This window comes from Rhinatrema bivittatum, chromosome 1 (genome assembly GCF_901001135.1).
Source record: "Rhinatrema bivittatum chromosome 1, aRhiBiv1.1, whole genome shotgun sequence".
NCBI classification, from domain to species: domain Eukaryota; kingdom Metazoa; phylum Chordata; class Amphibia; order Gymnophiona; family Rhinatrematidae; genus Rhinatrema; species Rhinatrema bivittatum.
This window is the reverse complement of record NC_042615.1, coordinates 264855636-264880561: the sequence shown is the minus strand read 5'-3', so window position 1 is coordinate 264880561 and position 24926 is coordinate 264855636. Positions and strand designations below refer to the sequence as shown.

The following is a 24926-nucleotide window of genomic DNA, read 5'->3' as shown; positions in this document are numbered from 1 at the left end:
GGTTGCAGGAAATTAATTCGGCAGGTCTTGGGGGAGTCGGGGGGGGGGGGGGGTGTTTGTTGGGTTTTTGTTTGGGTTTTTTTTTATATTCGCTCCATAAGACGCACATACATTTTCCCCCCACCTTTGGGGGAAAAAAAGTGCGTCTTATGGAGCGAAAAATACGGTAAATTTAGTTATGAATATATGGATATTAAGAAGTTACATATTTTTGCATGCATGAAAATAAACCCCCACCAAGACAGAAGCGAAACAATACATACATGGAAACTGGAGCGAGAAGATGGCATGTTAATTACAGTTGAGTTGGCCATGCTGTCTGCAAACTACAAATTAATAAAATGAATGGTTAATAATGGAATCAGATAAACAGATATTAACAAACACAACAAAGGCAAGTTGATTTGTAAAATAATGAGCAATGGAATAACCCACAGACTACAACATTAGGTTAAATGCTGGAATCCCCTCCCTGCCTCAACTCCAGGAATCCCTCTTCACTGATACCAGAGTGGCACTCCATGGGTAAGCTTACCTGCATGCAGGGGAGGGCATCTTTTAAAATGCCCATTTCTGTGAATAAAACTCTTACCTGTGGAAATATAGTTTTCAAAATTACCCTCCCCCTGAGGGAAATTTTCAAAGATATTTCCACGGGTAAAAAAATGTTTAATTCAGATAAATCGACCTTCTGAAAACTGCCTACCTTTGTATGTGGATTAACAGTATGCTCATGGTTTCATTAGGTGCATAATTTTACCCACATTATACCCCTTGGACAGGGTAAGGTTGTGGGAGAAAACTATGCACAGAGTTTAGGTCAGAAAAATTGTAAATCTCTATGGATACTTTTCCTTAGGCATTTTTCACGGTTTTCTTTAAAAGTAATGAAAAAATTACAGATAAAAGTACCCCTGGAGTTTGCAGCAGTGCAGACAGTTTGACAATTGCCCCTAAATACATTAAACTCTCTCCTTATTGCATTATACAGTGAATTCATACACTTACTGTTCAGCAACTTCTTCTGAATATCATCTTTGGAATAAACTTTGACCACCATGCCATAACTCAGGGTTGGCCAACTCTGGTCCTCAAGAGCCACAAACAGGGCTGGTTTTCAGGGTAGCCATAATGAATATGTATGAGATACAAAGATGGCAGTGCATGCAAATCTATCTCATGTATATTCATTGTGGATATCCTGAAAACCTGCCCTGTTTTTGGCTCTTGAAGACCAGAGTTGGTCATCTCTGCCATAACTTAATCTGCTTAAGAACTGTTTAAAATTTTTGGAAGGAATTGAGATGGTTAATGCAAAAAAATAAGTTTAAAATGTATTCAAATACATACTTATTTCAATAGATGTTACTTTTGGTTATTAACTTACTTCAAAGATTTCTAAAGTTTTTCAAAATGTAGCAAGTTTAAGGGGATTAGAGTAAGTAATGGAAAATCCTGGGACAACTTTAAGTTTAAATGTTAATGTGTTCTTATAGCTCATCAAGTTGTCTTTAAGGGCCTAATTCTCACAGGGCCAGATTTTTGAACCTACGCATGGGCGTAGATTTGTGCGCGCAACCCAGCGCAGCTGCACACATGTTATAAAACCCGGGGTCGGAACACGCAAGGGGTGCACACTTGTACACCTTGCGCGCACCGAGCCCTAGGGGAGCCTCGATGGCTTTCCCCGTTCCCTCCGAGGCCGCTCCGAAATCTTCAACATTTCCTTTCGCCCCCCCCCCCCCACCTTACCCCTATCTAACCCGCCCCCCAGCCCTACCTAAATCCCCCCTACCTTTATTATTTATGTTGCACCTGCCTCTGGGCAGGGATAGGTTGCACGCACTGGCCAAGTGCTGGCACGTGATCCCCCGCCTAGCAGGCCTTCGGAGGCCTCTGGCCTCTGGTCACGCCCCCCCCCCCCCCCCAGCCCCTTTTTCAAGCCCCGGGACATGCGTGCGTCCTGGGGCTTGCATGCATCACCGAGCCTATATAAAATAGGCTCGGCATGCGCAGGAGGGGTTTAAAAGGGTTACGCACGTATATTACCCTTTTAAAATCCGCCCCTAAGCTTTTTTCCCATAGACACAGAATGGCAAACAAACTTTAATGAATTAGGCCCTAAATCATGATATTTTAAAATCACGCAGAGAAACATGACAATAGACACAGACCTTTTGGACTACTATTTCTACAATCTCATCACACAAGTCATCATCTACAGTATACAAAACAAAAACTTGATAAGCCTGAAACATTTTTTGGAACAAAATACTTTGGATGATGAAAAGAAAATTGAACTGTTGGGCACACAATATAACATAGCTTCTATTTCTTAACAATGTTTCTGACAGTTGAAATTTCTAGCTGGAAGTGTTTAGAGATTATTTCATAGCCTTCCCTTGCTTTATAAAACTGAATTATCTTAATTTTCAAATGTTCAGATAGCTATTTAGAGAAGTCCATTGTTGCTGAAAGCAGACAGAATAATCACAACTCGAGAGGTTAGAAGGATCAGACTATTTATTCAACCATGGAATTATCTTTACCTGACTAATGGAAGGCCTAACAGGTCAATCAACTTTTTGGGCCATATTAAACAAACATTTTTATAGTAATGAACCAACTGGAAGGGTGTCCATACTTTTGCACATGCCATATTCACTATTGTATTATGTTCTATTAAAATCAGAAAATAAATAATAATTTTGCATTAAAAATTGCAGAAAGGTATTTAACTTTGTTCCATGTAGAGGTTTTGTCAGCTTCTGTTCACTGTCATAATCATTGAAACATATAATTTTACCAGGGGTGCCTAAACATTTGCACATAAAGCTGTTTACTGTTCTTTTATGATCATATATTCTGTCACAGATTTCATATAACTGATAGATTAGTCCACTCAATAAGGTGAAAAACCTATAGTATCACAGATACAGATACTACAGATTTTATATATAAATACAGAGCAAGACAGATAGTACATACATATATATATGTTGGTTTACTAGTTATTCCCCTAAGTTCCATGTAAACAGGCCTGATATGAATCCCTTCATGAAGACCAGTATAGAAATATGTTAAATAAAATAAATATAAATATATATATATATATATATATATATATATGTCAAAAAGAACCCCCAACGTAATAACGTGGGAGACAACTAGCACTCCTTACATATAATAATCCAATTTAAATACCCCACAATATTTAAAAATATCAACTTTTTATTAGTGTTTTGACACTCACCTTACAAATATATTAGTACAAAATTATATCAAATACATTATTTTAACATACATTAAAATTTCTAATCAGTCCAATGAATGTTAGCCCTCAATTCTCACCTAAGTACTAAACTGAGTACTGTAGAATGAAGCGAATACCTCGAGGTTTGAGGATTTACAAGGAACCGTTTTTACATGCGCAGAATGAGAAGTTCATTGGTCGATGGAACTCTATTCTCAATAAATGCTCTTACGATCTCATGTTATTGATAATAGAGACATCAAATGAGTCGGTGATAGAGTTAAAGACGCAGGTAGAATCTCATATTGCCGACATTAAAGCAGTTGTAACGTTAGATACCTTTGCTAGTCAATTGACGGAATTCAAGGAAAGTATGGATAAATATTGGGATGAATTGAAAACAGCTAAAATTGAGAAATTCCAGAGGGATGAATCAGATTACACCCGAGGGTATGTGTACCCTTGGATGAATAAAAATAGAGTACATAGGCGAGCAAGATCCTTTGACATGTCATCGAGTGAATCATCTGATGAAGATCGCCCTATGAATAATGGACAAAATGATTCTGGTAGAAGGGTGAAATTTCAAACTCCACATCAAGGAGAATTAACACAGGTACAGACATCCTCTAATTTTTTGTCGCAACAACCAGTAAACACCAAGAAAAAGATGGGTATTTTACAACACAAAACGTACAACATGATGACAGACAAACGCAAAACACGATCGCAACAGTAGATACCTCATTGGTATTTAATTTATCTACTCGAAGGATTTCGAATGTGGAAATGTCATTATTACAAAGAGGTTTATCGTTCGTCCCAAGCACAAAATATGATTCATTTGCTACACGTATCTCATTACAAACATTTTTTAGAAAATTAAAAATTGTTCGACACTACACTGATCAACCTCGATCAATAACTAAGGGTTTATGGAGACCAACGAAATGGAGCCCATTTTTGAAAAGTTAGTATTACGTGATTTGGAGATATTAGAAACGTCATCTATACAAATATCACACAATCTTACTAGAGACGAGAGAACAGCTTGCATAGCCCTTCAGACTGATGATACTATTACTATACGCCCAGCTGATAAAGGGGGCGGAATAGTGATTTTAAATACGGAGGACTATGATAGAGAGGTGTTGTACTTGGTCTTCTGTAATGAATCCACCACTTAGTTATTAAACATTTTTATCTGCATAGCTTAATTACTACTGCTATGCCCATCAATCTTAACAAAAATTAGTGGTGTATTCTGTTTTGATGGTTTCATCTTCCATCCCGACAAGGACCTTGTTTCGCCAATGTTGGCTTCTTCAGGGGAATACTTGCATAGAGACCAAACATCAACAAAAACCAATGTCTTCTATTTCATATATCTGAAAATCACACAACTGTATTAAAACAGATTTTTTACCAGCATTAATCCCCCCTAACATCCATTATTATATATTTACCCACTCTTCGACAATATTCAAACATGTTCGTTAACCCATTTTTTTGTTATCAATATTCAAAAATATACCATGATGTTTCATTAATAATTACAACTAAAACCACAATATTTAAAAATTCTATCCTGATACCCACTCCTACCTGGACTTTAAAGGAGTGGATTCAGACCAACACATTCAATTCACTCCGGCTAAGTAGCTCCAAATTTTAATTGTTAGAAAACTCCCGAATATGAATGTGAACCTATAATGTAATTTCAAGAAAAATTTTTCTTTACTCAATTAGATCCCCAAATTTAAAGCAATTTTTAAAAATTATTAATTTCAGAAATATGGCTCAATTGTTCTTTTTAATCTGGCATCGTCTTAAGATGTTCCCACAGAAAAACTAATAGAACTTTACCTTTGCCTCATCACAAATTCGTCTCTACCGGCGTCAACCATGGATATATACTTTCAAAGAATGTTCACTGGTTCTCATCACCTATGAACGTCACAAATTACATTTTTACATTACTTTAACACCTGTGAGACAGAACAAATAGCACTTTCTCCCGTTGTCTTTATACCTATTTAGATTACCTTTTCTTCCACAGTAAAACTACTATATTTTCACAATGATGTTACAGGTTCAAGCTCTTCTCTCAAACTTCCAAATGACTCTCAAAGCAACTGCACGCTACCACTGTTCAATTTCTTCTCACTTAACTTCAAAGTCGTTCCTGGTAGTTCTCAACCACCTTCATTCTCTATAGATTTAAAATCAAATAGATAACAACCCAAGCAGTTCTCTATCAACCTCCTATATCACAAACATCTGTCACACTCACCTTCCTCAGTGTAAAACCGTGCGTCGTCCTCAAAGGTTTTTCCATAATGAGGCTTCTCCTATCAAAACTGCCCTTATATACACCTCCACGGTTTGCTATGACATCCAATCCCAACTCACGTCCAAATCTCTCTCCAATCAATACTCTTCTAAAGAATACATATCGTACGTAGTTAATTCCCTTCCACCGTACGTACTACCTATTCCTTTCCCCGTACATTGCGCTCTCACTTACACGAATGCTTCCCATTCTATTGTGGCATTAAGCCCCTTAGGTGCTGTAGTTTGCCAGTAATAGATGAATCTTTGCTCTGTTTGCCGCAAATCTTGAGAAATATGTCCTCCTCTTCTATTTAAACGTTGCTGTAATATGCAGAATTTTAGCTGATCTTCTGTGTGGCCATAATCCTGCCAATGTTTAACCAATGGAGATTCAAGTTTACCTGTGTGTATGCAGCTCCTATGTTGTATAATCCGGGTCCGTATTGGTAATTTGGTTTGACCAATATATAATTTCTGGCATGGGCATAAAATAACATATATCACCTTGTCTGTACCACAATCAAAATGATGACTCAATACCTGTTTATAAGGCATAGTGGGATGCTGAAAACTCCGTGTCTCTATAACATGCTTACATACAGAGCATCCCTGGCACTTATATTGACCAGGGGTTTGTCCTGTATCTGTTATCTGTGAGTCCAAGTGTACTAATAAATCTCGTAAATTTCGCCCTCTAGTTTTAGCGAATACGGGTTTATTTTTTAGGGAATCATGAAATGTTAAGACGTGCCAGTGTTGCAATATAATATCTTGAATCTTATGTGTTCTTTGTGAATAAGGGAGTACGCATACTAGTCTATCTTCTTCACTACGTTGTCGTATTTGAAGTAATGATGTTCGATCTGCATACAATCCTCTCTTATATGCTTTCTTAATGGTCTTATTTGGATATCCTCTTGCTACAAACTTATCCCGCATTGACTCTGCTTGCTTTTTATATTCATCCGTGCCACTACATAACCGTCGCAGTCTCAAAAATTGTCCTGCAGGGATGTTTGTTCGAAGATTCTGTGGGTGGAAACTGCTGAAGTGCAACAAGTTATTACGATCTCTCGTTTTTACATGTATGGAAGTAACCAATCGTCGATCTTGCTTGTATATCTGTAAATCCAGGAACGAAATGGAATATTCATGTGATGAGAAAGTAAACTGTAAGTTAACGTCTAATGAATTCATCCACAGTTTAAACTCGAAGAAAGCCTGTGAAGACCCCATCCAGATAAAGAATACATCATCAATAAAACGTACCCAACACAAAATTTTAGACCAATGAGATGACACATAAATGTACCGTTCCTCGAATTCTGCGACATACAGGCAGGCCACCGAGGGCGCCATGGTGGCACCCATGGCCATCCCCTGTATTTGTTGATAATATTCATCTTTATACCGAAAAAAAATTTTTGTTAAAGCTATACTAGCTACCTTTGTTATAAACATGCTCTTCTTTTCCGAAAATTCATTAGCTCTTAATACTTCCTGAATCACCTTTAAAGAATCTCCTTGAGGGATATTAGTGTACAGGGACACTATATCCGCCGTGACCAATAGCCATCCATCCTCAACATCAGTCAAAGATTGAATCCGAGAAATAAATTCTGAAGAGTCTCGAATATATGATCGGCTCTTCTTTACCAATGGGTTCAAAAAAGAATCAACATATTTTGAAAGCGGCTCCAACACTGAATGTATACCGGAGACTATCGGACGTCCCGGGGGCGCTGTCAAAGGTTTATGTATCTTAGGAACCACATAAAAAATCGGAGTATTTGGATAAGGTTCCCATAAAAAATGTTTCTCTTTTTTTGTTAAAAGTTTCTGTGCTTCTCCTTCCTCCAACAGATCATGAATAATTTCTTGGAGTTCAGATGTTGGATCGCGTGACAAGAGAATATAACATTTATGATCAGCTAATTGACGCCTCACCTCTCTATCATAGTCCTCCGTATTTAAAATCACTATTCCGCCCCCTTTATCAGCTGGGCGTATAGTAATAGTATCATCAGTCTGAAGGGCTATGCAAGCTGTTCTCTCGTCTCTAGTAAGATTGTGTGATATTTGTATAGATGACGTTTCTAATATCTCCAAATCACGTAATACTAACTTTTCAAAAATGGCTATAGCTGGATCCACCGTTCCCGGTGGACTCCATTTCGTTGGTCTCCATAAACCCTTAGTTATTGATCGAGGTTGATCAGTGTAGTGTCGAACAATTTTTAATTTTCTAAAAAATGTTTGTAATGAGATACGTGTAGCAAATGAATCATATTTTGTGCTTGGGACGAACGATAAACCTCTTTGTAATAATGACATTTCCACATTCGAAATCCTTCGAGTAGATAAATTAAATACCAATGAGGTATCTACTGTTGCGATCGTGTTTTGCGTTTGTCTGTCATCATGTTGTACGTTTTGTGTTGTAAAATACCCATCTTTTTCTTGGTGTTTACTGGTTGTTGCGACAAAAAATTAGAGGATGTCTGTACCTGTGTTAATTCTCCTTGATGTGGAGTTTGAAATTTCACCCTTCTACCAGAATCATTTTGTCCATTATTCATAGGGCGATCTTCATCAGATGATTCACTCGATGACATGTCAAAGGATCTTGCTCGCCTATGTACTCTATTTTTATTCATCCAAGGGTACACATACCCTCGGGTGTAATCTGATTCATCCCTCTGGAATTTCTCAATTTTAGCTGTTTTCAATTCATCCCAATATTTATCCATACTTTCCTTGAATTCCGTCAATTGACTAGCAAAGGTATCTAACGTTACAACTGCTTTAATGTCGGCAATATGAGATTCTACCTGCGTCTTTAACTCTATCACCGACTCATTTGATGTCTCTATTATCAATAACATGAGATCGTAAGAGCATTTATTGAGAATAGAGTTCCATCGACCAATGAACTTCTCATTCTGCGCATGTAAAAACGGTTCCTTGTAAATCCTCAAACCTCGAGGTATTCGCTTCATTCTACAGTACTCAGTTTAGTACTTAGGTGAGAATTGAGGGCTAACATTCATTGGACTGATTAGAAATTTTAATGTATGTTAAAATAATTTATTTGATATAATTTTGTACTAATATATTTGTAAGGTGAGTGTCAAAACACTAATAAAAAGTTGATATTTTTAAATATTGTGGGGTATTTAAATTGGATTATTATATGTAAGGAGTGCTAGTTGTCTCCCACGTTATTACGTTGGGGGTTCTTTTTGACAAATATATGAGCAGATAGCACTTGAGGAGACGATTGTGCCAAAAAGTTTTTTTGTTTGCTATATATATATATATATATATATATATATATACAAACAAACTCCCCAACATACAACAGTCGGAGTTAATAAGCACTATTATGATGTTTAATAAATCGTTTCAAAAATGTGGTTTTTTTGAAAATATGAAATTTTATTAATAACTTCAACCAATTCACTAATAATTTATGTGAATAAATATATTACAAACCATGAAATATTTCATGCATACTAAAATCCTCACTAAACCCATTAGTTTTGACCCTCCATCCTCTCCTAATTCTACCCTCAATCTGACCCTGATCAAACTAAATGTTCCCTCCTCTCATTGATGTTATAACAGGTCTGTATAAAGAAATACACCACTTCGTACTTCAACAATCTTATATCATGTATCTTCAGTCACATTCCTTAATTCACACAATTAACAAATACTAGTGGTGTATATCCTTTAGATGACTTTTCATCCCATCCCGACAAGGTCCTCGTTTCGCCAAGATTGGCTTCTTCAGGGGAATACTTTAATTATGACCAAACATCAATAGAAACGAATAATGATGCTTTTGCTATGCGTATTTCATTGCAAAAATTTTTTAGGAAATTAAAAATATCTCGTTACTTTCAAGAACAACCCCGATTAGAGACTAGGGGTTTGTGGAGGCCTACAAGGTGGAATCCGCCAGGGGGGGCGGATCCAGCTTTAGCAATATTTGAGAAACTAATAATGCGAGATTTAGAGATATTAGAATCGTCGTCGTTACAAATGACCCATAATTTAACTAGAGAAGAGCGAGAAGCCTGTATAGCCCTTCAAAATGATAATACCATCACCATTCGTCCCGCTGACAAGGGGGGAGGTATAGTGGTTTTAAACACGGAGGGCTATGACAGAGAAGTCATGCGACAACTTGTTGATCGAAGGTGTTATACTCTGTTAACACAAGAGCCCACGTCAAGACTCCAAAATATTATTTATGATCTATTGGAGGAAGGTGAAGTTGAGAAATTAATAACTAAAAAGGAGAAACATTTCTTATGGGAACCGTATCCAAATACACCGATTTTCTATGTGGTTCCGAAGATTCATAAATCTTTGGTTGCCCCTCCGGGACGTCCGATAGTCTCGGGCATTCACTCAATTTTGGAACCCCTATCAAAGTATGTTGACTCTTTTCTAAATCCATTAGTCAAAAAGAGTCGTTCATATATACGAGACTCTTCAGATTTCATTTTACGTTTAGAAACATTGACTGATGTGGAGGACGAGTGGCTATTGGTGACAGCGGATATAGTATCACTGTACACCAATATCCCTCAAGAGGACTCATTACAGGTAATACAGGAGGTGCTGAGAGCAAATGAATTTTCAGAAAAAAAGAGTAGGTTTATTACACAAGTTGCTAGAATAGCGTTGACTGAAAATTTCTTTAGGTACAAAGATGAATATTATCAGCAAATTCAGGGGACTGCCATGGGCGCCACTATGGCGCCTTCGGTAGCCTGCCTGTATGTTGCAGAGTTTGAGGAAAGGTACATCTATGTTTCATCTCATTGGCCCAACATTTTATGTTGGGTGCGATTTATTGATGACATATTCCTAGTTTGGAAGGGGTCTGTACAAGCTTTTATGGAATTTAAACTTTGGATGAATGCAATTGATTCCAATTTACAATTCACGTTTACTATGAGTGAGAGGGTGGTCTCATTCTTGGACCTTCAGGTATACAAGCAGGGGAAACGATTGGCTACATCTATATATGTGAAACACACAGATCGTAACAATTTGTTGCATTTCAGTAGTTTTCACCCACAGAATCTTCGGACCAACATTCCAGCAGGTCAATTTCTTCGATTGCGGCGGCTATGTGGTAGTAAGGATGAGTATAAGAACCAGGCAGGTAAGATGCGGGATAAGTTTTTGACAAGGGGGTATCCGGGTAAAATTATAAAGAGAGCATATAAGAGAGGGTTATATGCGGATCGGACATCCTTGCTACAAATTAAGCAGCGAAATGAAGTGGATAGATTAGTGTGTGTACTTCCATATACACAAAGAACCCAAAAGATCCAAGAAATTATACTGCAACATTGGCATGTCTTAACGTTTCATGAATCATTACAGAATAGACCTTTGTTTGCTCGCACCAGAGGACGTAATCTAAGGGATTTATTAGTGCATTCGGATTCATACCAGGAGAATACAGAACTAGCACCTGGTCAATATAGATGCCAGGGATGTTCCATTTGCAAACATGTCATATTGACAAGAATGTTTCAGCATCCAACTATGCCATATAAACAGGTGTTAAGCCGTCATTTTGATTGTAGCACAGATAGGGTTATTTACGTTATTATATGCCCGTGCCAGAAGCTGTACATTGGTCAAACCAAATTGTCAATCCGTACTCTTATTATACAACACAGGAGTTGTATACATACAGGTAAAATTGAGTCACCCCTGGTTAAGCACTGGCAAGACTGTGGACATATTGAAGATCAATTAAAATTTTGCATTTTACAGCAGCGATCCAACAGAAGGGGTGGGAACATTTCTCAGGATTTACGGCAAACAGAACAAAGGTTCATTTATTATTGGCAAACAATGGCACCTAAGGGACTAAATGCGACAATAGAGTGGGAAGCGTTTTTGTGAAACGGAAGGGCCCATATAGATATTGTATTAATAGTTCGGATAGAGAAGGCATGAACGTTTTTTATCATCATGAATTAGTGGTTCAATGGTATGCTTGAGTCATATATTCTTCCCAGCAAATTGCAGTTGTTAAAGATCTAGAGTAGTTTTAGGGTTCAGAGGATATAAAGGTTCAACGAGTCTTTAATAATGGAATAATGAGAAATATAAGGACGGGGCCCTAGAATGAAGGATTTAAGGAGAGGTGATGTGATTGGATGGCAATAAGAACGTGAGAGGAGATTGGATGGCGTACATACTAAGGAGGAGTATATAAATGGTAGTAGAAGATAGGAGCTTCAAAATGAAACTAAGCTTTTGAAGGAGACGCACGGTTATTGAAGATTGAGGTGAGTGTTGGAGTTCTTTTAACAATATGAGCGTTTCAGTGAAGAACCAGACGTGGCTTCTGTTTATTTTTAAGAACAGGAAGGATACGTGAGAGGCAGAGAGACTTCGGGGCAGCTTTTGAATTAAATTGCAAAGACACGAAACCTATACCTGTGCGGTTGAACACTGAGCTGGTTGAAAGTTTGCTGCGAGCGAGGGAGTTGTGACTCCATTTTGTGAACAGTGGTTTTTTCTTCAAATAAGGTATATTATAAGGTTTACTTATGGGCTAATAGAGTATTTGGGGACGGCAACTTAATCATGATATCAGGAAGAGTGCGGGTTTATATTCTGTGGTTTTTGCAGGTGTGGTGGCATGATTTGAAACCTGGGGAGGAGTGTTCATGATCGGAAGTTTATGCGGACGGAGTGAAGAGGTGGTATAGAGGTAACAATATGTGGGTGTCTCAGTGGTTAAATCATAAGACAATACTAGACTATAAAGAACATTGAGTTGAATTAAATTTTGAAATTTTAACATATAAGATTCATTTCTTCAAACAGAACATTGAATTCATGGATAAATCCTCATTTTTTTTAATCAATTTATAGGTTCACATTCATATTCGGGAGATGTCACACATAAAAAGTAGGAGCCATTGAGCCGGAGTGAATTGAATGTGTAGTTTTCTGAATCCACTCCGTTTAGAGTACAGGTAGGAGTGGGGATCAGGATAAAGTTTTTGTAAATCCAAATGGAATTTTTTAATTAATAAAGATTTTATCACAAATGTAAAGATTTATAGTTTGGTTGGGAATCATCATTGGGGTGTATGTGATAAATTAAGAAAAATTAAGTCAGTAGAGGGGGTGATTAGTTTGACCTAATGTGAGTTTTATGTTTTCAGATATAAGTGATGGAAGTTATTCGTTTCTATTGATGTTTGGTCATAATTAAAGTATTCCCCTGAAGAAGCCAATCTTGGCGAAACGAGGACCTTGTCGGGATGGGATGAAAAGTCATCTAAAGGATATACACCACTAGTATTTGTTAATTGTGTGAATTAAGGAATGTGACTGAAGATACATGATATAAGATTGTTGAAGTACGAAGTGGTGTATTTCTTTATACAGACCTGTTATAACATCAATGAGAGGAGGGAACATTTAGTTTGATCAGGGTCAGATTGAGGGTAGAATTAGGAGAGGATGGAGGGTCAAAACTAATGGGTTTAGTGAGGATTTTAGTATGCATGAAATATTTCATGGATTGTAATATATTTATTCACATAAATTATTAGTGAATTGGTTGAAGTTATTAATAAAATTTCATATTTTCAAAAAACCCACATTTTTGAAACGATTTATTAAACATCATAATAGTGCTTATTAACTCCGACTGTTGTATGTTGGGGAGTTTGTTTGTATATAAGCTTCAGCACTAGTAGAGTGAATAGTGCCATATTTTTTGCTTGCTATATATATATATATATATATATATATATATATATATATACACATATAAATTTTATTAGAAAACATTATCCAAACCTTGCAATATAATAGATTAGAGGATTAGTGAATTCTACTATGCTTCTTGTACCATGCCGTTAACCTTAGTCTTCTTGCTTCTCCTATACCCTTCATCCAGAGAAATTCACAAATTAAGGTATATTTCATAGAAACCGAATGTGACAGCAGATAAAGATCATACGACCCATTCAATCTGCACATCTATTCAAAGTGGAAAAAACTGTAAATCTTCAACATTTTGCATAATTGTGGAATGATGTCATAGGAAATCACTTGTGTAATCATTTTAGATGGAGAAACAATGCAAGATGGTGATCAGCTGAGACTGTCAGAGAAGATATAACTTTGGCTTTCCAGATTTGTGTTAATTTATGTTAAAGCCACAACACTCTCCAAAATGTTCCCAATTGCTTTTGTGTGTCCAATGCATAACAAATGTTCAGTATGCCAAGGGGTCCAAGGGAATCCTGACAGGTACCGTATGTTTTTGGAGGGATTTGGGGCTGTCAGTCTTGATTCTGCTGAATTAATATATGAGGCATATTTTCTAAGTACAATTCTACAGAAGAGCTAAGATGTGAGCTAAGATGAAATATTACAAAATGCTGATGTTAGTGAAAAAGCCAAGATCAATATATTTACTGAAACTCCTGGGAACTGTTTACAATTCCTGTGTGCATATAGACTTGCAAGACCCACTCTCCTGTTATCTTCCTGCTTTACAAAACAATAGGAGACACATTTGCCAATGAAGACACAATGTCTAGGTGGAAAGTCACATTGTTTCTTTCCAGACTACAGGCACAGGGATGACAGCACCTGTGACCGGCAGATGCTCCTGACAAGGTACAAGAAATGAAACAAGACAAAGAAACTTCAGAGTCATTATCATGATGATGAGCAAGTTCAGGCACAGACTAATCATCTGACCTCCCTGCCCTTATGATATACAAGAAGCAGTATGGTCAACTGCCAGCAAGTCTCACTGTATTACATTTGCAAAAATAATTTATCAGACCCTTATTTTTGGCATTGTTATCATTCTTATTGTTAATTCCCCTGCCAAACTATAAAAAGATCAACATATATTCACGTGTTGTGGATAGGAGGCACCATTAGTTTGCGTGGAACTTTTTATTTTATATTGCAAGATTCATCAGAACCATAATTTCTAAATGTGCGCGCATACCACCATGTGCACGTGGTTCCCGGCGCGCGCACAAGGCAATACTGTAATAATGTCCATATGAAAAGGGGTGGCCATTTTGAATAGCCTACATTTTTTACGTGTGCACACTTACCCCATATGCAATGCTGCCATTTTTCAAAGGGAAACCACCCACATTATTTCTCTTTGTAAAGCAGCAGCTGCAAAGTACACACCCTGAAAGAGCTCAGGTACTTTGCCTGCTAATTGTGCAGGCAGCCACACAGGAGCAAAACAGCCTGCATACTTTTAAAACTTTCAAGCATAAATGCACTTTTACTCACCTCCCCTGACCTAAATACATCTGTGGGAATTTCGCCTTGCAATTCCTCTAAAACAGGGGTCGGGAACCTTTTTGGCTGAGAGAGCCATGAATGCCACATATTTTAAAATGTAATTCCATGAGAGCCATACTAACTACAACCCCCCCATCCTCCTGACTCCCCCAAGACCTGCCAAATTAATTTACTACAACCCCCCATCCTCCTAACCCCCCCCCCCCCCCAAGACCTGCCAAAAGTCCCTGGTGATCCAGCGGTGGTCCAGGGCTCGCAGACAAAACTTTAATAAAAAAGGAAAAATCTAACAAAACCCCCCACCCTCCTGATGCCTCCCAAGACCTCCAAAATTAATTTACTACAACCCCCCACCCTCCTGACGCCCTCCAAAACCTCCAAAATTAATTTACTACAACCCCCACCCTCCTGACCCCCCCAAGACCTGCCAAAAGTCCCTGGTGGTCCAGCGGGGGTCCGGGAGCGATCTCCTGGACTTGAGCGGTCAGCTGCCAGTAGTCAAAATGGCGCCGACGGCTCTTTGCCCTCACTATGTCACTGGGGTCGACCAATGGCGGCGGTAGCCCCTGTGACATAGTAAGGGCAAAGGGCTGTCGGCGCCATTTTGACTACTGGCAGCCGACAGCCCAAGTCCAGGAGATCGCTCCCGGACCCCCGCTGGTTTGCCCAGGTAAATGGCTTTGAAACTTGCCTGTATACTGTCCTAATATGCTCAAAGGGCCAGATATTCAAATCTACGCCCGATTTTATAACATGCGCGCGCAGCCACGCACATGGTATAAAATCCGGGGTCAGCGCGCGCAAGGGGGTGCCCTGATGGCTTTCCTCATTCCCTCCGAGCGGCCTCAGAGGGAACTTTTCTTCCGCTCCCCCCCACCTTCCCCTCCCTTCCCCTATCTAACCCGCCCCCCCAGCCCTACCTAAATCCCCCCCCCACCTTTGTTTCGAATTTATGCCTGCCCAGGTGTGCGCGCTGGCCAGCTGCCGGCGCGCGAACCTCCGGCACAGCCGCTGTGCTGGAGGCCTCGGTCCTGCCCCGGACCAGCGCCCCACCTATGCCCCCTTCCTGCCACGGACTGGCACCCTGCCTACGACCCCGCCCCTTTCCTGCCCCTTTTTCAAAGCCTGGGACATACGCACATCCCGGGGCTTGCGCGCGTTGCCGAGCCTATGCAAAATAGGCTCGGCGCGCGCAGGGACAGGTTTTCAGAATTACGCGCGTAACCCTTTGAAAATCTGCCCCATTGGGAATACTGGGAGCTATGCATGGAAAAAAAGGAGGCCACCTGCATTTCCTCCTCCTCTGTGCTGGACCATATATATTCAGAGTAGAGGTTTTGGGCAGCTAAATAAAAGCTGCGTATCTAAGGATGTGAAACACCACTTGTTGATGGACCAAACCCAACCCAATCCTTCAAATTTATTTAATTACAACCCCCCACCCTTCTGACCCCCCCCAAACTTTCCAAAAGTCCCTGGTGGTCCAGCAAGGGTCCAGGGAGCGATCACCTGCTCTCGGGCCATTGACTGCCAGTAATCAAAATGGTGCTGGTGGCCCTTTGCCCTTACCATGTGACAGGGGCTATCGGTGACATTGGCCAGCCTCTGTCACATGGTAGGAGCAATGGACCACCGGTGCCATCTTAAAAAATGGTGCGGGCCATCCATTGCTCCTACCATGTGAGAAAGGCCGACCAATGGCACCGGAAGCCCCTGTCACATGGTAAGGGCAAAGAGCCACCGGCGCCATTTTGATTAGTGGCAGCCAATGGCCCGAGAGGGGGAGATCACTCCCGGGACCCCGCTGGACCACCAGGGACTTTTAGTCAAGTCTTGGGGGGGTCGGGAGGGTTGCAATTAATTAAATTTGAAGGGTTGGTGTGGGTTTAGGTTGTTTTTTTTAATGTGCCCTTTCTCCCCCCCCAAAAAAAAACTATAAGAAAACCCACACGAAATTTCATGGGTTTTCCTATCATTTCGTCAGCCCCCCGAAATGCAACGAAATAGGAAATATCGTCTTTATTTCCTATTTTGTTGCAAACGAATGCATATCCCTAGAAACTAGGCAAAACCCAACCCGCCAGATATTAGAAGGTAGGCTCCCAGTGAGAAGTTGGCTCTCCCTCTCATTTTCTCTGATTGTGGTAGGAAGTCCCAAAAAGTGTTCAAAATCTAAAATCTTTTCTCCTCCCCAGTGGGCAGGAACTGGTGGCAAAAGAATTCCTCACAAAAACAGAAGATCAAAACTTTCTGCATAAATACTTCTCTCTTCTTCTCTGTCACAGTCACTGTTGTCCCTCCTTAGCTGAGCAGCAGGGAATCACAGCACCTTATCCTGATCTCCCAAGCAGGGGTTAAAATCCTCCTTAGGTAGGACCAGGCTCCCAAAAAGCAAACTCTTAGAAAAAATAAACAGCTTTTCCAAAAACGTCTTTTCCATTCTCACCAAGACAATCCCTTCCATACCTGGGGGTACTGGCCAGGAAAGAATCTCTTCCCTTGAATCAGGCTGGGTGGTCTAAAATAGGGACTAAAAACTATACCACCTAATCTCAAAGCTCCTACTAGAAATTCAACAAAGACCCACTCTTCTCTTCATGTACAGCTGGCTGACCAATCTAGGCAAACCACTGTGGAGGTGCCTGTAAGGGATAATCTGCAAACTACTAAATCCTAGTCTAGGGTTTACACTAGGGATAATTTAGCTAGTGAGAGACCTGGGTGGACCCTTACATAGATATTTTTTTATTTATTTAATCCATTTTATAACCTGCTATTTCCAATTTGTTCAACACAGTTCACAATAAAACACACATATATAAATTAAAACAATTAAAACAAATAAAATACACAGTACATAAACATACAATAAAACACAATATACAGCATTTATAATAAAACATAATTAAATACAAAAGTATAAAAGCACCTGCTGTTCAAAACTCAAATTACTTAATCAGGAAATGCTTCAATAAATACAATAGTCTTTAATTTCTTTCTAAAGCTTAAATAATCAGATTCATTGCATACATCTAATGGCAAAGAATTTCAGGCTGCTGATATGGCCCTAGTATGAAGTTTCTTGCAGAAAATAATATTATACTGTATATACTATAAATAAAATAAATATATAAATAGATAGCTAGATATATGCATACATACACACAAGCTCTCCTTTGAAAGTATTCCATAAGAACAAGAACTTGCCATGCTGGGTCAGACCAAGGGTCCATTAAACCCAGCATCCTGTTTCCAACAGAGGCCAAACAAGGCCACAAGAACCTGGCAAGTTCCCAAGATGGCGCCGGCCGTCCATTGCTCCTACCATGTGACTTGGGCCGACCAATGGCACCGGTAGCCCCTGTGACAAAGTAAGGGCAAAGGCCATCGGTGCCATTTTGAATACTGGCAGCCAACAGCCCGAGTGCAGGAGATCGTTCCCGGACCCCCGCTGGACCACCAGCGACTTTTGGCAAGTCTTGGGGGGGAGTGGGGGTCAGGAAGGTGGGGGGGTTGTAGTTAGTTTTGTTTTTTTTTAATATTCGCTCCATAAGACGCACAGACATTTTCCCCCCACTTTTGGGGAAAAAAAGTGCGTCTTATGGAGTAAAAAATACGGTAATTTTGTATCATCTGCAAATTTGATAACTTCACTCATCAGATTCCTTTCCAGATCATTTATAAATATATTGAAAAGCACAGGTCCAAGTACAGATCCCTGAGGCACTCTACTATTTATCCTTTTCCACTGAGAACATTGACAATTTAATCCTAGTCTCTGTTTCCTGTCTTTTAACCAGTTTCTAATCCACAAAAGGACATTACCTCCTATCCCATGACTTTTTCATTTTCTTAGAAGTCTCTCATGAGGGACTTTGTCAAACGCCTTCTGAAAATCCAAATTTACTACATCTACTAGTTCATCACATGTTTATTAACCACTTCAAAAAAATGAAGCAGATTTGTTAGGCAAGACTTCCTTTGGGTAAATCTATGTTGACTGTGTTCCATTAAACCATGTCTTTCTATATGCTCTGTGAATTTGATCTTTAGAATAGTTTCCACTATTTTTCTCGGCATTGAAGTCAGGCTCACTGGTCTATAGTTTCCCAGATCGCCCCTGGAGCCCTTTTTAAATATTCCTCTATAGAGGTAGGAAAAAAGCTTCAAGAGGAACAGTTAATCCATCTACCTGCTAGACCCAATACCCATTAAATACATCTGTGACTTAAGACAAAGCTTAGACTCCTACCTAACCATCACAATAAATGCCATGTTATCCTAAAACTCCTTCCCTTGGTCACTATGAAAGGTCATAATCAAATCTATCTAAGTTTAGATCCAAAAATAATTGAACACTATCATCCAGTCTCTGGCCTCCCTTTACTATTCAAACTACTAGCCATAACCAACAATATTCACCTGAATGCCGACCTGGTTTTTCCCTTCTGGTCCTATTGATCTCTCTGCTGCTTTTGAACAGTCAATCACCAATCACCGTCTTCTGAATCAATGCTTAACCAACATTAGTATTGAAGGCACAGTACTCTAAGTTCTTACAGGATAACAGAAGAACTCAGACTGTCTCTTGGATCAACAAATTATTCCCACCCAGAGACCTCATCTGTTGAGTACCCCAAAGCTCAGTGCTTTCCCCAATTCTACTCAAAATCTTACATCATTGCTGGAGGATGTGGTAAAATATGGGTTTAAAAAAGGTTTGGACAAGTTCCTGTAAGAAAAGTCCATAAACCATTAATAAGGTGGCTTTGAGGAAATCCACTAGTTATTGAGTTTTGGGAATTCTGCCAAGTACTTGTGATCTGGATTGGCTACTAATGGAAATAGGATACTGGCTTGATGAACCTTTGGTGCAACCCACTATGGCAAATCTTATGTTCTTATTTGTCCAATCTGCAACTTCATCCAGTTCTTCAACATTTTATGCCATCTTTTTGCTGATGACATCTAACTACTTCAAAGAGAGATCGGACTAAACCTCATCCATTATCAACCTTAAATGACTGTATTACATCAGTAGCCCAATGGCTCAACAACCACAAACTCAAATTCTACCCTTCTAGATAAGAGCTCCTCTGATTAAGCTGATGAAGGCATCACTTATTATCTCTAACCTTCCTGTCAGGAATCCCACCATAACCTATGGAGGTATGGTAATTTAAAAAGAAGTTAAATGTATAAATCTAACATACTATCATAACAATATCAAAAAGGCCATTTATGCACATAAAGTGTACTTACATATGAATATCCTATGGATAATTCAATATAATATATTATAGCAATTTTCAAAAGCCCACATACACAGATAAAATGCATTTACACATGTAAAACCCAATTTTAAGTTTATAAATGCTTTTTAAAATCAGGCCTTAATGATTCAGCATGGAGCTTGGGGGCTCAACCCAACCAGAACCTGTATGCATCTGCATCAGATTCACCAACTACACAACTAATTCGATATACACAACTCTACTATCATGATAAATGCTTTAACTGCTAGCCATATTGACTACTGTAATTCTCTATTCAATGGCATCTCACAACAACATCTCAAACATCTCCAACTCCAAGTGGCCAGAATCTTGGTAGGAGCCAAACAACTAACCACATAAACTCAATCCTAAATCAACTAAACTAACTCCTGGTCGAAAGCAGGATACAGTTCAAAATGCTTTGCTTCATCTTCAAATGCTTGAACAACGGGGCTCTGGTATATCTTTCTCAACTCCTCTTCGCCCACAGTCCAACAAAAGAACTTAGATCCTCCCAAATGGCCCTTCTATCTCCCCCTCCCCTAGCTTCTGCCAGGTCAACTTGTATGAGACTCCATGCATTCAGCTGCTATGCCCCAAAATTACGGAACAATATACCACTACCCCTATGCCTTGAGCCATGTTACCTTACCTTCAAGAAGAAAGTCAAAGCTTGGCTATTCAGAAGTTAAGTCTTACCTAGATTCCCTATAAAAAATTTAGACAAAGACTGCAAAGCAGATTTCCTCTATCACTGACTACTGAACCTGAACGTTATTATTTTCTTGAACTAAGTGTCTTCCTCTATACTTGGACCTCTTTCTCAAGGCACTTCAACTCTTATTTATAATTATACCTGTACCATCCTCCTTCTACCTTAGCTACTTTTCTTCCCAAATCTATATTCTGCTGCGATTCTATTGTAACTGGAATTTAATGTTAATTTGATTGTAATCCAACTTGAGTCCGACTTGGTGAAGGAGAAATATCAAACGTTTTAAAATATATATATATATATATATATGCACATCCACACACTATACAGTATCACCTGATAATTACTATTATTAAACTAAAGTTATATTAAATATATAAAATAAAAGATGCTTGTAAAAGAAATCTAAAAGAATAGTAAGATTAGAAATGGTTAATTTTATTTTTTGGTTTACTTTTTCCCTTTTCCTCTTCTTCCTAGTCCCAACCCGCCTTTTATTTTCTGCGTTTTAGTCTGGGAGAAGAAAAAGAATCTTGTGGCGCCAGTGGTGACGGTGTGCGGCAAATAGAATAATTGCTTGCCATGACTGTAAACCACATCTAACCACTATTAATTTTACATTTCATAGAACCGTGTTATGCCAGGGCCCTATATATACAATAATGGAGCCTTGAAGCCTTATTCTAAATTATCCTAATTAGGAGCAGGCTTTAGCATCAACTTAAAGAAGAAACATTTTGTAGTTTGACACTATGTGTCAGTGTGTTATGAAAAAAAAAAACTGCGTTAGCATCTGTTCTTGGGAGATTTTGCAGACATCAGTTGAAAAGCTAAACTGATTTTATTTTCAGTGGAAATTTAAAGTCTCTTTGGAGGTCTGTTATAAATATAAGTTAATAGTGGCGGATAGGGATTGCCTCTTATGACATATGTTTTTATCATGTGCTTGTTAGACTCACCCCAAGCAGCATCAAAACACTTCTTATATTAGAACATAATACTTGCCACACTGGGTCAGACCAAAGGTTCATCAAGCCTAGTATCCTGTTTCCAATAGTGGCCAATCCAGGTCACAAATACCTGGCAGGTTCCCAACATTGCACCAGACTGTACTAAAAGAGAATCGCACACACTGCTATTAACATACTATAATGCATCTTCAAATTCAGAAGGACCTTATAATCTTGCTTCTCATATACATACAAATCTAAGGAAACAGATTAATTTCTCTTTCATGAGACTGACTGGTCCAAATGAAATTGAATAAGATAATATTGTCACCATTGTGAAAGCATCAAATTGAATCTTATCCGACATGGGTTCTTTTGAAAGAATACTGCTATTTGTAGACTTCTTTCACAGTGATAACTATTTCTCTGAGCGGCTAGAACATACGGTATTTTATGCCTATGGCACTTCTTTATTAGAATCACACAGCTGAAAAAAATCAAACAGCAAGAACAGGTAAAGGCAAATGATGCCTCATACTTTAAAGCCTCCTGAAAATTAACTGGTGCAGCATGGTCAATCAGAACGCACAACTGAACAAGTTGTTTACCTCTAATGGGTGCTTTCCAAAGGCATGAAGGATAATTAGGCATTCATGTATGCGATACATCCAATGGAACCAGGCCAATTCTGTTGGATGACATTGTCACCCACATGACATCCTGCTTGCCCTTAGAGAAAACTAAAATCTCCAGCCGTCCATTTTCATACCTAGAAAAAATGGTTGCTGACTGCTAACATGTGAGAAACTGTCCATGTGCCCATTTAAGTTTATTTTATTTATTTATTTTATTTTATATACCGGCAACCGTTTGCACATCGTGCCGGTTTACAGATAACTTACAACCAAGGATATATAGGCAAAGCCTTTACAAAGAACAGTTTGTAACAATAAACTCAGTAACATAGCAATAACCAAGATAAAAAGGTGGGGAGGAGAGGTATATAGGTAGACAAGACAAAGGGAGGGGGAGGGGGGAGGGAGAAAAGGATACATAAGGAAAAGATATGTACAGGGGTTTGGGGAAAATGTGATAAACACATAGATTATTTACAGGTTAGTATAAGCGCAGAGGAACAGTGATTGGAGGGGAGAGGCGGGTACTAAGTAATATTTTAGGTTTGAAGTTCATTGGGGGGGTGGGTGCAGGGAGTATGTCCTGAATCAGGGGCCATAGGCCCCTGATTTTCTATGGGCTGCCCACAGATTGGCACAGCTATGCCCATAAGGAAGCCTACTTTCTAGAATTCTGCAGTGTATACTGCAATAGAATAATAAGAGCACCCACATCAAGACTGTGGGGCCAATGTGTCAAGCTCTGGCACCTGCGCAAAGGGTTTTGTGACAGCACTAAAACTTTGGAGAGGTTTAAAAAAGGGAAAGCCCTAATTCCAGCATTATTTAATGCCAGCTCTTGACCTGTGCTTTCAATATACTATTATATGAGAAGGCAGGCACTTGAAGGGGACAATTTTCAAAGGTCTCTGGGTGGTTGCATAGTTCATAGATACTTTTCCCTGAGAACTTTGCATCGATTTTCAAAAGGAATAAACGCGTGTGCATTTCCTTTCAAAATTACTGAGGGAAAAAAAATGCATATACAGGCCAATATTTAGTAAGCCAGTTAGTGGGCAGGCTATCCAGCTAAAGTTAGCTGGATAACTTGTCCTGTATATTCAGCACGAGAAACGTCCTGCTGAATTGACCCCTCTTTTTTATATAGCTATAATTTAGCCAGGAAAGTGTTCAAAAATGTAAAACGTTACCATTTAGATGGATAACTTGTGAGTTATCTATCCCCATGGCTTTGAATATTAATCTCATTGCATTCTCTGCCCTCTCAGGAACACCTCCACTAAGTGCAGGTAAAAGCAGGCGCGTTGTACCACTTAGAATTAGTTTTCCTCTTGGTGAGGGTGTGGGCACGTTTCAAAAAAGCCCCTTGTACCTGAGTAAACGACTTTGGAAAACTGCCCCTCCCCCCCCCTCCAAGGAGAGTACTTTTTGAAGCCATTTCTGCAAGCAGCACATTACTTTACCTGCAGAAATGGACTTTCTTAAAACTATCACGCCTATTTGCGGATAAAGCTAAGTATGCGGGGCCTCCATGCGCACAAGTTTACTTGTGCTGACAAGAGGCATCCCCAGGGGCAGGGTCGGGAAGGATTTTGTCTCCGGAACATTACCTTCATAAATCAGCAGACGTAAACGTGCATGGGTAGTGCTCCTGGGATAAAGTACACATGTTCCTGCACTTTGAAAACTGGTACAACGCACCCATAGCTGGATACATAGCCTGCTACATTCGTTTATATGTTAAACTCCATTATTTTAAACTTAGTTATGTATAACTTATTATACTAATTGTTTGCTTTCGCTCTCTACTCTCCCATCCTGTAAACCCCTTGTTCTTTGTAACTTTATTTTCATAGTTAATTGGTTACCCCTTGTTTCAATGTAAACCGGTACGATAACACACCAGTCTTGAGTATCGGTATATCAAAAAGTATTTAAATAAATAAATAAATAAATAAATAAACAAACATAGACTTTGCACCGATGCAGACAGTCTTAAAATTACCCCCATACCGTGCAAATAAAAAAAAAAAAAAGGGGCGGAGTGTTTTAGGCATGGGGCGGATTTTCAGAGCCCTGCTCGCCTAAATCCGCCCAAAACCGGGCGGATTTAGGCGAGCAGGGCCCTGCGCGCCGGGAAGCCTATTTTACATAGGCCTACCGGCGCGCGCAGAGCCCCGGGACTCGCGTAAGTCCCGGGGTTCTCCGAGGGGGGCGTGTCGGGGGCGTGTCGGGGGGCGGGCCTGGTCGTCGCGGCATTTCGGGGGCGTGTCGGCAGCGTTTTGGGGACGGGTACGGGGGCGTGGGTACGGCCCGGGGCGGTCTGGGGGCGTGGCCGCGCCCTCCGTACCCGCCCCCAGGTCGCGGCCCGGCGCGCAGGAGGCCCGCTGACGCGCGGGGATTTACGCCTCCCTCCGGGAG

The 24926-nt window shown here is 39.6% G+C and overlaps 1 protein-coding gene across 4 annotated transcripts in view; it reads right to left on the bottom strand.

Annotated features, from left to right (window-relative positions):
• Positions 1 to 24926, bottom strand: part of DYSF (dysferlin) — a 731032-nt gene that overhangs the window by 147373 nt on the left and 558733 nt on the right. For 3 of the 4 annotated variants that reach the window (XM_029594483.1, XM_029594488.1, XM_029594505.1), the window contains one exon: positions 264 to 326. The exons of the other annotated variant lie outside the window; for it this stretch is intronic. In XM_029594483.1, the coding sequence (XP_029450343.1) occupies positions 264 to 326 (63 nt within the window). The remainder of the gene's footprint in view (positions 1 to 263; positions 327 to 24926) is intronic. 4 annotated transcript variants of the gene reach the window in all.